Source organism: Scyliorhinus canicula, chromosome 18 (genome assembly GCF_902713615.1).
Source record: "Scyliorhinus canicula chromosome 18, sScyCan1.1, whole genome shotgun sequence".
Classification (NCBI taxonomy): domain Eukaryota; kingdom Metazoa; phylum Chordata; class Chondrichthyes; order Carcharhiniformes; family Scyliorhinidae; genus Scyliorhinus; species Scyliorhinus canicula.
The window spans coordinates 104,841,964-104,856,685 of NC_052163.1; the positions used below are offsets into that span (position 1 = coordinate 104,841,964).

At 40.5% G+C, this 14,722-nt stretch overlaps 1 protein-coding gene across 4 annotated transcripts in view; it reads left to right on the plus strand.

Annotated features, from left to right (window-relative positions):
* nfic (nuclear factor I/C) overlaps positions 1–13,877 on the plus strand; it is a 550,936-nt gene extending 537,059 nt beyond the window's left edge. For 3 of the 4 annotated variants that reach the window (XM_038778311.1, XM_038778312.1, XM_038778309.1), the window contains one exon: positions 5,385–13,877. In XM_038778311.1, the coding sequence (XP_038634239.1) occupies positions 5,385–5,410 (26 nt within the window). In that variant the 3' untranslated portion in view covers positions 5,411–13,877. The remainder of the gene's footprint in view (positions 1–5,384) is intronic. The other variant, XM_038778310.1, reaches the window with a different exon arrangement.
* Positions 13,878–14,722: the final 845 nt, after the last annotated feature.

Here is a 14,722-nt window from a genome sequence, read left to right on the forward strand (position 1 = left end):
AGGAATAGTGCCAGAGGACTGGAGGATAGCAAATGTGGTCCCTTTGTTCAAGAAGGGGAGTAGAGATAACCCCGGTAACTATAGGCCGGTGAGCCTAACGTCTGTGGTGGGTAAAGTCTTGGAGAGGATTATAAAAGATACGATTTATAATCATCTAGATAGGAATAATATGATTAGGGATAGTCAGCATGGTTTTGTGAAGGGTAGGTCATGCCTCACAAACCTTATCGAGTTCTTTGAGAAGGTGACTGAACAGGTAGACGAGGGTAGAGCAGTTGATGTGGTGTATATGGACTTCAGTAAAGCGTTTGATAAGGTTCCCCACGGTCGGCTATTGCAGAAAATACGGAGGCTGGGGATTGAGGGTGATTTAGAGATGTGGATCAGAAATTGGCTAGTTGAAAGAAGACAGAGAGTGGTAGTTGATGGGAAATGTTCAGAATGGAGTTCAGTTACGAGTGGCGTACCACAAGGATCTGTTCTGGGGCCGTTGCTGTTTGTCATTTTTATAAATGACCTAGAGGAGGGCGCAGAAGGATGGGTGAGTAAATTTGCAGACGACACTAAAGTCGGTGGAGTTGTAGACAGTGCGGAAGGATGTTGCAGGTTACAGAGGGACATAGATAAGCTGCAGAGCTGGGCTGAGAGGTGGCAAATGGAGTTTAATGTGGAGAAGTGTGAGGTGATTCACTTTGGAAAGAATAACAGGAATGCGGAATATTTGGCTAATGGTAAAATTCTTGGTAGTGTGGATGAGCAGAGGGATCTCGGTGTCCATGTACATAGATCCCTGAAAGTTGCCACCCAGGTTGATAGGGTTGTGAAGAAGGCCTATGGTGTGTTGGCCTTTATTGGTAGAGGGATTGAGTTCCGGAGCCATGAGGTCATGATGCAGCTGTACCAAACTCTGGTACGGCCGCATTTGGAGTATTGCGTACAGTTCTGGTCGCCTCATTATAGGAAGGACGTGGAAGCTTTGGAACGGGTGCAGAGGAGATTTACCAGGATGTTGCCTGGTATGGAGGGAAAATCTTATGAGGAAAGGCTGATGGACTTGAGGTTGTTTTCGTTAGAGAGAAGAAGGTTAAGAGGTGACTTAATAGAGGCATACAAAATGATCAGAGGGTTAGATAGGGTGGACAGCGAGAGCCTTCTCCCGCGGATGGAGGTGGCTAGCACGAGGGGACATAGCCTTAAATTGAGGGGTAATAGATATAGGACAGAGGTCAGAGGTGGGTTTTTTACGCAAAGAGTGGTGAGGCCGTGGAATGCCCTACCTGCAACAGTAGTGAACTCGCCAACATTGAGGGCATTTAAACATTTATTGGATAAGCATATGGATGATAAGGGCATAGTGTAGGTTAGATGGCCTTTAGTTTTTTTTTTCCATGTCGGTGCAACATCGAGGGCCGAAGGGCCTGTACTGCGCTGTATCGTTCTATGTTCTATGTTCTCGTTAAGAAAACTAGGGAAATGAAGAAAAATTTCCAAGAAGTCTGGATTTAATGGAACAGAGGAAACTGGGAACCAGGACAGATTACTGTTCAGTAAAGTCACAGATTTTGAAAGGCATTGGATTGTGAGAGACTAGAAAGATATGTGCAGTAGTGCCAAAGTTTGTGAGAAATTACCTACAGTTTGAGAGACATCTGTGGAAATCAGTGGCTAGACCTCGGAGTTTGTGCAAAAGGCTTTGAGACAAAGGAAACCTGAAGTGAAAGGTATAAAACTTGAAAGTGAAAACTTGATGGAAGCATTGGAGGGAAAGTATCATTTAAAAGAAGATTTGCAAGTGTGACTTTTGAAAACAAAAATTGAAATCATTCATGTGGAAGCTCGAGTTCAGTGAGATAAGATGGTTCCCGGTATAAGAATCATTTGGGGGGAGTTTGGGGACAAATCCACAGACATTCACTTGGGTTCAGAGAGGAGTGTGTCTCACCACAGTCACCTTATAGACTTAAAAGGGACTTTGACTATTAATGAGACTAATGTAGCTTAAAATGTACTTTGTAATCCTTGTTAATCTTAGAATCTGTGTGTAATTGTTAAACAAAGGGTGAGTAAAGGAATATCGTATCGTAATCCAATTTTTAAACATTTAATAAATGTTTTTTTCATGTTCAAACTAATTAGCAGTCTTATGACTCTGTTCCTCCACATTTTATATGAAAAAAGTAGAAGTTAGGTTCTTGTGAGCTCGAGTTTCATTCTGGGATCTTCCCGTCTAATTATAACATCGAGTGGGATTGTAACAAGAGTGCCGATACAGAAGCACTTTATAGCCAAAGCAGCACTTTTGTATTGCAGTAACTGTTGTGATGTAGTGACTGGTGGGGAATATACATGGATCAATGGAAACAGTGTATTGTATATTGTTAATTTTAACAAGAACTTGAACTACGCCCTTCGGGCTTTCTGTCTTGGCCTATACCATGTGGAGAAGACTCAGAGATCAAAGGTTATTATATCCTTGTTAAGTAATCTCCAGATTTACCTATGTTAATTGGATTCTGTGTAGATGAATGCTGTGTGCCATTTAGGTGACAGAGTTCTGCTAATGGTATTCCCTCCCAATTGCCTTGGGGTACTGAGTTTAGACATACTACAGTAAACATCCAGGAATTGGCACTGCTTGCTGTGCAGCTGCCTGCTAACAGCAGTGAAACAAAGCTGCTCGATTGACAGACAGATGGCAGTGCCATCTGTCAAGTGTGTTAAAATGTATTTGGTTTACTGTGAAAAGGAGATAAACAGCGATACAGAGAGATGTGTGAAGCTCAGATCATTAGTTTAGAAACATCCATAACTTCAAAAAGAAAAAAATCCCTGGAAAATCATACACACAGCTATTGAAAGATGAAGTGGGGATAGAAAAATAACAATTGTTGTGTGTGTTACATACAATGTTTACATTGTTTAGTCTATTCACAGAATATTCTTGCAGTAAAAAATTCACTTTGTTACTGCAGAGGTAAAATTATGAAATGTAACGTAAGGGTGGGATTTCCTGGGCGATTCCGCTGGCAGGATCTTCCGGTCCCACCGATGCCAGCCCCTTCCACCAGGGGTTCCTCAGCGGCAGAGGCTGCAAACAATGGTCGACAGCCAATGGCAAGCCACCTCTGAAAAACACACCGCAGGGTATGCGGAAAATCCCGCCCTTTGTATTTTAAAATTAGCTATATATCTCCTTACTAAGTGTTGTTTTTCAGGAAGACTGTCCAACAAAGCATTACCCAAGGAAGTCGCAATTGGGAGCTGCCATTTCAGAATGGTTCCACTTTCACAAAAATGGACGCGATCTAACCGACTAAAAAAAAACAGTCCATCCTGGGCGGGATTAGTTTGTAGCGCCAGGAATGACCCCACTATCTAACGGCACCTTGTTTTTAGTGCTCCGGCGGGGAATGCCCCCAACCCCCCCCCCCCCGTTGAGGACAGGGGTGGGGCCGGATGCATTGGCATTCACATCGCTATTGGCCCAACGACGGATATTGTTGAACTCGAGTCAGGCAATGTCACCCAGTGCCACGGCTGGGTGATTTAATGGAATTCCTGTACCTCAAGAAGGTTCAGTTTGCAGTGAGGGGATTGATCGATGGGCTCTATCATAGATGGTGGTCATTTATTTTGCACTTTAAAGAACTGGGCCGGGATTCTCCGAGCCCGCGCCAGCTCAGAGAATCTGAGTTGACACTATGACGCGATTCTCCGGCAACTGAAGACTCACCGCCAGGCGCATGCACGATCGACACGGCGCCATTCGGGGGCTGTTGAAAGAAGCCCCTGCGGCAATTCTCCGCGGTCGACCAGCCGAGTTCCCACCGGCGTGGTTCTAACATGGTTCCACCCGGCGGGAGTTCGGACCCACGGCCGCGGTGGTCGTCCTGGTTGGCGGGGGGGGGGGGGGTTTGCAGGGGGATCAGACTTGTGGGGGGGGGGCCTCCACGACGGCCAGACCGCAATCAGGGGCCACCAATCAGCGGGCCCGGGGGAGGGGGTCTACCTTCTTCTGTGCCGGCCCGCTGTGTGGCTCAGCCACGCTGTGCGGGCCTGGTGCGGAAGCGGCCGCCACGCACATGCACGGACCCACGGCCAGCAGTGCAGGGCCGCATATTGGCACCGGCGCTGCGTGGAGCACTCCGGCACCATGCTGGCCCCCTGTGGGCCATGGAATCGCTGGGCCAGGATGCCCGTTGACGCCGTATTGCAAAATCCCGGCCCTGGTCTCTGTCATCTGTTAGTGGGGTGGGAGGGTGGGCATGATTGATTGTTTGTTGCTGTTGTTTGGGATTGCAGTTCTGCTATTGGGGTTCATGTTATTGTTGTTGCTTGTAGTTTTTAATGCATGTGTATTATGGCCTTGTGCTGCCATTTTTTGATATAAATATGTTAAAATTTCAATAAAAATATTTCCAAATAAAATGTAATGCTGACTTCTAGCTTTTTAAAAATTCACATACATGGGTCTAGACTTCTGTTAGGAGTTGGAGACAGCAGGATAATCCAATCCACCATTTTGAACGCTGTTCCTACATTTTCTCCCCATATCATACTGGACACTTATGTGGATATTCTGTACTATGGAGAGGCACGTATAAAGCAGAGCTGCTCCAGGTTAGCGTCCTGATCTGAAACACTCCACAAAATTACAACTTTCAGCGTTAACTCACCCTCCGTGTAAAAGGGACCCATTCATTGTTCTTACACATTTAACCAGTGTCACCCAAATTTGGCCCCAACCCATTTCTCTTTGAACTTCAGCTATCTGGACCCCAAAATCACATAGGTTAACGAGGGACACCTGTTCCAGAAATTGGTTAGCACAGTCAACACATGTGGCAGGCTGGATCTTCTCAGTTTTTAGTTCTTTCACTGGAATGGCTTAATCAGAGGTCTTTAAAGGGGCTGTAGGAGGTTGCCAACAAAAAGGTAAGTTTTTTAACTTACTTTCCTATGGATCTGGATAGAACAAGCTTGCAGACCTATGCCTGTCTGTTGGTCCCCATTCCAACACCTGCCCTGTTGAAGGGTCCCCTGCTAACAAGGCATCTAAAAAGTTCCAAACCTGTACACTGGGAAAATAAGTACCGCAGCTCGCTGCAGTTATTAGGATGTCCAAGCCCTAAATTTGGACAATGTTGGGCTGTGAACCTTAAAACTGCCAATTTGTTACATACTCTGTATGACTGGAGCGGGGTTAACCATTATTGGGCTGCTCACACACTGATGTTAAATTAACATAGTGACCACTGGACTAATTTTTGAAATGTTTTTCCCTGCTGACAGTTGGTGTGTGCCTTTTGATTTATTCTGTTACTTTTAAGTTTATTTTTCACAGCGTCCATTATTGTCACTAACGCCTATATTTTCCTTTTCTTACAGTCCTGGTATCTGGGATAGTTGAAGTCCCCTTTCAAGTATTAAAGAAGCTATTTAATCATGTTTCAAGAAACATGGTCAAGCGTCAACTTTGGTTTCAAGTTTAAAACAGAAAAAGAGAGATACAAGGGAGAAGACTATTTATCGACTCGCCTTTAAAAGAAAATGAAAAGTCAGAAACACTATCATCCTACCAACATGTTCCGAAGATGGGTGCAATTCACTTCTTCCATTGGCTGAAGCTTAGCCTGAGGTTTCCCCATCTGTTTTATGCAAATAAGCCTTTATATTTCTTAAATAAAATTACAGAACAAAGTTTACTAAATCTGCTTTCGAAAGGGTGGGAAAATTAATCTTCATCAATTTAACAGAATTCAAAATTACATACCGGTTTTCTTTTGATTTCTCCTTTTTAACAAATAAAGGTAGCATCCTTTATACAAAGGATGGTTGCACAGTCATTTGGATAACCATTTAAATGCCACCCATACCTAGCCTTTAAGTGCTGAAATGCACAGAATGCGGTGAATCTATGCATTGGAGTACCTGAAGACAGGTCTATTAGAAGTTATCACAATTTAGGACAATTCTTCACGTAAAAAAAAAATCTTGATTATAATTGTTGTGAACAGTTTTTTAACTAACTTTATTGCAAAGTTTTAAACATCACAAAAGCATGCACTAATGAGGCCTACACATTGGAGATCATCACTTCAATATGGCTAATTCATTAGCTTGACATCAAGTTATGTTTCATGTTTCTGTTTCAGAACTTTGGACAAACTAAACATAAGAAAGTTATTTTTCTACTATTCAGAGAAATGTGTTTAATAGATTGGTATAAAATCACTCCATTGTATTGGTCAAGCTGACATATTTAAAACTCGAGAGTTCCTTCGTACAAACATTGCAGGTCAAATTACCCACTATGATGGTTGCCGAGTCGCAACATGTCAACTATTGGGAACATCATGAAGCAATTTCTCTTCTATTGCCTATAAACTAAGGCGTATACTGAATATAGTCAGTGTCACAAAAATCCTGCACCACAGATTTGTCAGTGAATGATTTAACATACCGAAAACCTTAAACACATTTTCGAACTTATTTAACCACAGCGTACGACAAAGCAAATCATTCAATACCGTTGCTTACTACTTCTCAATTACAATTTTCCCACCCTAAGCATCATTTAGTTTTTGCATGTAGCTAATCGCACAGATGCAGATGCTCATCTACAGAGCAGTAGACTTATCGGTTTTAGTTATTATTGCTTCTCCACTAGTGCATGACATAGACCATAAGATACATACCTAGCTTTTGGTGATAGTACTGGGAGGCAAAGGGTGGCTGCAGATAGGATGTGGGGAAGTTATTCATATGCAATGCAAGTGCAAGGCCTCACACTGCCATACATACTTTACCTTTCCCTCCTGGCTACAGGTTGCATTTATTTTCAAAATTGAACATTCAAGTGGCTGCAAACTCAGAGTATCTTTAGTTTAGTAGATTATATTTTGGGAGCAGGGTACAAAATTGTTTCAAGAATCAATATTTTTGTGTTTTTTTTTAAATTGTAAAGTCGAACAACGTGTGAGTCTGTCCTCCCCCCCCCGGTAATCACACCTTTCTGCCAGTATAGCTATTAAACAGCTAGAACAACACCAGAATTGAACAAGGTCTAACTTGGTTTCGAAGACACACTTTGGGAACTTACGTCCAATCTGTAATCAACTTTAAATTGAGGAAACAAAGGAAGTGGTTGCTGCATTTTAAAGGAAAAGGTTAACTGCCTGTTTAAAGAGAAACAAAAATCTTTTGTAAAGATTTAAGAGGCAGGTGCAATTGAAAAGAAGCAAATTTGTAACTTAATGATTCTTTGTAACTTGTCCTTGTACCCCAGGACTGTAAACAGGGGGGAAATTGTCGCCAGGCGACTATGGCACAAAAGTGCACCCCAAACCCCCTCCCCACCCACCTTTCACAGGTGAACACAAATGCCTTAGTCAGTATGTTACTTGTTATTTTATTTTTTTAAGCGGAGGGTTGCCAGCTGCACTCTCGTAAAATAAAGAAACGGCAGAACCTGTGCACACGATATCATTCATTAAACTGACACATATCAAAAGCAATATTTGGCATAATTTAGTTTTGATCACAACTGAAAGCTTTTGATGAAGGTAGCCTGCGTCTGAACAAATTTCTGTCCATGTGCGCTTATATTTCTTGGTTAGGGACAAAGCCTTGCCTGAGCTAAAATGCTGGCATCCGTAACCTCACGAGCGTGTAAACAGAAAAACCGTGAGGAAAAACTCTAAACGTATTTATATTAACATGATTTTTTTCATCAAAGGTGCTGAGTGATGCATGGTGCTTTGATAGTAAACTTTGTGATCCAGCAAAAAAAAAAATCAGCTGAACTGCTGAATTCTGACGTGCATGGCAACTATGTGCGGGCTTCACTCTTTTCCCTACAAAATCCTTTCCTAATTTGCACGGAATTTTATACCACATTATGTGCCTTGCCTTTGAGAAAAAATGTTTTTGAAAAAATCAAAAAAAAATCCTTGATATCATTGCACAATCTTTTGGCTGCATGTATGGTTGCTTGTCATAAAAAAAATGCCATTGGTAAAAATGTAAGGGTTTATGATTTTTGCTTCATAGGACATTGTAACAGCACTAATTATCAGTATTCCAGTGATTCTGTGGATTTTCGTATAGAATATATTCATCTTGCGGTCATGTAGGAACATTGCTTTTGGGCGTTTTTTGTCACTAATATTTTAATGGAAAGTGTTTCACTTTTGATTCTCCCTACTTGCGTCTTCCAGCTCCTTTTATTTTGAATCTTTGGAAAATATGCAATACCAGTCTTGTCTATAGAGATAGAGCATTTAGCTTGTTGAATCATTTTGAGTTAGCACACATGATAACTACAACATCATACTTTTCTATTTTTTTAAATAATTTTGTTTTAATTGACCAAAGTTGGTGCTGCTCTGAATACAGAAAGAGGTCCTTCTCCTGTTATGAGTAATGCTTGATGCATGATTAGGGAAGGCTCAACATGGGTGGGGGGAGGGGGGAGAGAGGGAAATGTATATTTACAGTACAGCTGTGAAGCACCATGCTGGCAACACATTATAAAAATACGTTTTGTTTTGGGGTTTTTTCCTGTGTGTCCTGGTAGCTAAAACATTGGACGCTAGTAAATAATTTCCTTAATCAGAGCAAACTGGACAGGCTCCATTTCACAAAATACAGTGGCAGCTGATCAGGTAATTGTTGTCATAAATCCACTAGGCCCAATATTTTCATCTAGTATGGTACAAGCCTCTGTAAGTTGTAAATTGTCAAACTGTTTTCAATCAAGTAAATGTTTTTCTTGCATGTTGTTCTGGGAGGATTGGATTTCAACAGTACATTAACCTCTAATTTTAACTGAAGATAGGATTCCTTTGCGCTACTTTAAAAAAAATGTTGATTTAATTACAGCACTTGGTAAGCAGTCCTTCTGTTGTCCTTTGTACCAGAATCTAGTTAGAACAGGAAATGGGTCGCATCATTTCTATAGTTATGTGCACTATTCTGCCAGGCCCTAAGTGCTTCACAGCCTAAACTGTCAACTGGCCTGAACTTTTAAGGGGAAGCTTCTAGTCAGAATATGGAAACCACGAATTAAAATTGTACATAGAAGAATAAAAAAAATACACAAAGCAATAGTTGTGGGGTGTCAATTTGGCATAGTAGCATTGTTCAACAAAAGGACCATCTACACAGAGATGGAATGATAAATGATAACCAAGACATATATAGCTCTGCTTTAAGACCCTACTAATGTCTCTGAGCTTTAGTAATTTGTGTTTGGTTGACACTTGGTATGCTAACTGGGATGCTGAACAAGGGGGACAAGAAATAGAGTTACGCCAGCAAGTTTGATCCTTGTCACATCCTTGTCTTGGACATTAGCTGCCTTCTTTGCAGACTGTGTAATTTGTAAGCTGTATAGTTTTATTAAGTATGTTTTACTTAATCTACCCTATTTTATAAGGCAAAGACTTTTGTAATGAGAAAAGTACAAAAAAAGTTTCATTACACTGGCTTATTAAGAATGTTCAGCATTATATACCATTTGTAGAGTATTCTTCCTCCATGGGAACTGGATTTGAGTTAAACTCTCCTGTTGCCCTTATTGTATTTAAATACAGTAATTGTCCTCATTTTTATGGTTTTGCATATTCCTATACTTTAAAAGTATAGGCTTCTGGTGTAAAAGAGCCATTGTAAATGGAAAAAATGCTTTATTTTATGAAGAGTAATTATGTCAAACTTGTAAGAAACACTTGGAATTTTGAGAAGGAGTGTTGTCATTGTAGTCTCTTGGACTGTTTTTTTAAAAAAAAGTCTGTAGACTTTTAAGTGCTAAACTGGTGGGAGTAGAACAGATTATGTGTACTCTTTGTAGGGCGAGGAGCCCAACAAATTGTTGTATGCAATGTACAGTATTGTTTGTGCAAAGGACAATGCAATGCTGGTAGCTAGTTTATTTTTAAGGCAGGATAGAAAACATTGTTTACATATGTATTCCAACCCTTGGCAATGGCTGACTGCATGCTCCGTGAAATCCTTGTAGAAGAATTCCTGTAGGGAATTCTCTTCCATCCATCAGACTCTCAAGCAGGATAGAATGCTGCCACAGTCAAACATGTGACTTTTTACTATTCCTAAAGGGGTTATGAGTTGGTTGATAACTTTTGTTGGGAATGATGGGGTGAACACTGTCACTAGTGCAGGTTCTGCAGGCTCAGGTATATGTGGTGCAGACTATGAGGTGATCTATGTCCCTTCAATTGAAGTCCTTTCAGTGTCCATCTCAGCTGTTCTGCATCTGAAAAACCCTTCTAAATTTTTATTGTCACCACATCAGTGTTTTTTTCCCCTCTAACATTCCATTCTCCAGATGATTGGTAGCCCACTTAGCACACCGTACACAAGACTCCCTTCTGTTTTCTCTAAATAAAAATAGAAATAGGTGTCTCCTAGCTCGGAGTTAAAATTATGCAAGCAAATATTAATATTTTTCTGTCCACCAGTTTCTGTCAGTCAGAAAAGCATTTTTTTTAATCAAATGAAATGTGGCGATCAAAAATTATTTTTAATTTCAATTAAATGTACCACCAGTATTCTTGCCTTCCCCATGAATTTTCAGTGGACTTGTAAAGCAACGCAAAATAATATAATATACAATTAAAGTCCAGAATTCAGCATAGCTTTGTTCACTATGAACAAATTTGATAAAACAAGAATTTTCTAACTAGACTGGTAGTATATGGAGACCTCCTAGTTCCAGAAAGTTGTCTTAAAAATCTAGAAGATACCTATGAATTTTGAGCTTAGGGAAGCACTGGGTGTTATAAAAACCTGTCTGACAAAGAGCATTGCTGATCTAGTTGGTTTATGCCCCCTAACTCTTATTGGCTTGGTTCCGCTGATGCTATGCTCTCAAGGATAAAGTGGTTGTGGCTTGCCCCAGCAACTCAACTCACCACTCAGTCTGTACAGTGAAGACCTGCAAAACCTGTGGTGCAATTTGGCATGCACTAGATGTCAAGACCACCCAATTAGGGACTGACAAAATTTGTTTCCCTCCTCAAACCCTGGATAAATTTGCACTGTTCCATACCTTTCACCTTTTCCGTTTCTGCAATAACTCAAGACAGGGACTGAAACGGAACAAGCTGTCATTGACATTGCCATTAGTCACAGCATTAGTAAAGCCAACACCATTCTTAGGTCTACACCACAGGTATATTTTTTCTAAGGTTTTATCTAACCCCCTGCAAAATGTGCCAGTTGCTTCAGTTAGCCTGAAGGGAATATGCAAATTCCATCACAATTTCCATTTCTTTTTTTCAGTTGTGCAGCTCCTTTGCAGCAATGCGCAATGACACACATTAAGCAGCCAGATTACATTTTGTAGAAAGCAGTAGATATACTGGTATTGTTGTTTCACATACACAGCTCATCCAAACATCTGTAACTGGGTCTCTGGAAATCTCTTTGAAAGACAGTGAAAAAGGAAATGGATACGTCCTCAAGGACAGTTAAAGTGGCACCTGACTGCCTGTCACTGGTAAAGGCATTTTAGTCAGGCTGTGCAAAAACTCTGAATTGCAAGAAAGTTTGTGAAGACTTTTGTTGATGTGCTGATATGTAAAGTGTTATTCGGGCTGCTTCGGCAAACTCAGTTTTCCATCTCTGACAATCAGGTTGAGAAGACAGTTTACTTCCTCAGCCTTGTTTACATGGATGGTGAATGTTGATTGGGTTCTGTGTGATGTGGACTATCTCTGACCTGAGTCCAGTATTTATCCCACTTCTTTAACTGGACTTTTCAAATCACCTCCAACAACAAGATCATTTTTCTCCCAAAATCAGTTTGTATTATTTCCCCACCCCCATCCTCTATTTGACATTATTATCTGCTGCAAGATAATTTTCTAAAATCAAGTAACTATTTCCCAGTGGTTGATTGACACAAACACTGCACGCACACCAATGGTAATGTTAGGGATACAGTTCCTAATCCTGAATCCTTCCAGCAAAAGTTCAGTTTTCAGAGTCCAAAGCCCAACAGCTATTGTTAGTGTGCGTCAAGCTCTCCACAGGATAAGGCAGTATAAGGATCTTGTGCCAAATTCAAAACTGTAATCTACCTGTAAGAGTAGAGAAAATAGTTAGGAAGCCTGGCACATAGGAAGAAATGAATCTGGTCTTGCACAATAACGAATAACAGTTAATTGCCCCAGCAATGCACAGGCACAGTCCTTGTTGGTTTATTGACTACTGATTTCGTACAAATCAAATTGGTTATTTTTTTCAGCAAGAATATGCCACGATATCAACAGAAGGTAGTTTGACACACTATCCTTCTTTGCAAACCATTTTGTTAGGCATCAATAAATGTTGGATGAAAGGAACTGCTTAGCAAAATGAGAGGCTGCTGTACAGACAGCTTATAATTTTGAAAACTACTGAATTCCTAGGTAAACACTCCTTTTGTGTTCACTCTGTGCCACAAATGTGTCAGTAGAAATTCATTTTTCCTAAATTAGAAAGTTTTTCTATCTAAAAAGTAATCAAAAGTGAAAAATGAATGCTGTATTTTTTTAAAATTGTCCATTGCTTTTCTAATACTCCAGATCAATTATTTCAACACAACCAGAACAGTGGAGGTGCATTGTTTAAAAAATTATTTTTGCATCGAAACACAGCACTCAATTATTAATTATCCCAATATTATGAAGCTTATAACTTGCATATTATGACAACCCAGTCTGCACACTATAATACGCCTATTCCATTCTGTATTTTACTGTAAGCCAGTAACCAAAGGAAGCATGGATTTAACTTTGATGAGCCATGCTTAAAAGCCTTAATTCATCTACAGAACCCAAATGAAGCAGTTCCATGTAAGCAAGGTTATGCTTAGTGTGCTTTGATCCAACTGCACCGAACTTTACTGTATGTAATAGCAGGAAAATAGAGAAACGGTTCATCAGAGCAGCACAATTTCCTGCTGCACATAAGCCCAGCAGGGAGTGACCTGCTGATTAGCGTGACAGCAGCAGCAAAAGAAATGGAGGAATAGATCCAGCCTCCTTTTTTTATTTGAATCTGAGCTTTGATGTTGATCATAGTTGTTTAGAGGGCAATGGTCAAATAAGCAGTTGCGTTATTATCTGCAATTATTTATAACAATTTTAACAAGCCAGCAGAAAAGTACCAAAAAACATTTTTAATAAATGCAGTGCCTGATAATCGACTGCTGGATTCAATTTTGCTTTGCAAGGCCTGGTTTTTCACAGTTTGTCATTTTTTAAGTCTTTGTTGCACAGGCTCTAGTACAAATGTCCTTTGAACATCACTGTTGTAATTCCATATGTATTACATCGCACATATTCTGGGAAGAGAATATTTCTCTGAGAACACATTGAGACCGTGTTATTTCTGAGGGTTTTTCATTATATTTTAGAATATTACGGTAGTTACCACAGTAGTTAACCGCTTGCTTACTGCACAGACATACACACACTACACACCAGGACAAACTTGTGGCTCTTTAGTTGCTAGTTGCATACTTCTGACAAAAATAAAATCTTTCACGATCACAGTTCTACTCCAACAACTGAAAAACAAAATCATTTATTTTGATTGTATTTGTCTTCTTTTGATTTTTAGCTAATTATGTAAAGGGACACTTGTACAAAGGCCAGCATCTTTTCTGCTGCTTTTGTACACAGATGTACAGTATGTATGTAACTAAATCACCACTCGTTTTAAACTGGTGTGGACTCAGCTTGACATTTGATTATAACCATTGTATTCAGCCATTACTGTTAGCAGCTGCTCATACTACATACAATTACTGGAAGTGAATATGTTTCCCTATGCAAAAAAGTTTAAAAAAATAAACAAGCTATGCTACAGTTCTGACTCCGGTGTTTTCTTTTAAACATTTCACGGTCATTTTCTTCGACAAGATGGAAAGTGTTGTGACGACTTGGTAATTCTCAAAAGGCTCTCTAATTTTTGTAGAGGATTTTTCTTTGTGAAGAAACCACATCAATACACAGCTCAATGCACCTTTAACATTAGTCCCGCAGACTCTTTGCTAAATCTTACTGAGAACCTTACGTGACAGGCCAGTCTAGTCGGGGTGAAGAATGGCAAGATGAAGTGGGTGAAGAATTTTGATCAGATGGCACCAAAGTTTTGTTTTAAAATTAAGATATACAAAAGAAAACCAAGAGAGTTAACGTTCAATGGTCTTCAATCGTAAGCATGAGTAGCGGTAGTACAGTGGTTAATACTGTTGCTTCACAGCGCAGGGAACGGGTTTAATTCCCGCTTGGGTCACTGTCTGCGGACTCTGCATTTCTACCCGTGTCTGCATAGGTTTCCTCCGGATGCTCCGGTTTCCTCCCACAAGTTCCATAAAATGTGCTGTTAGGTGAATTGGGCATTCTGAATTCTCCCTCGGTGTACTCAGACGCTATGTGTGGCGACTAGGGGATTTTCACAGTAACTTCATTGCAGTGTTTTTTTTAAATTTAGTGTACCCAATTCATTTTTTCCAATTAAGGGGCAATTGAGCGTGACCAATCCACCTACCCTGCACATCTTTGGATTGTGGGGACGAAACCCACGTACAGACAAGGAGGATGTACAAACTCCACACAGACAGTGACCTGCAGCCAGGACCGATCCTGGGACCTCGGTGCCCTGAGGCAGCAACACTAACCACTGTGCCACCGTGCTGCCCACTTCATTG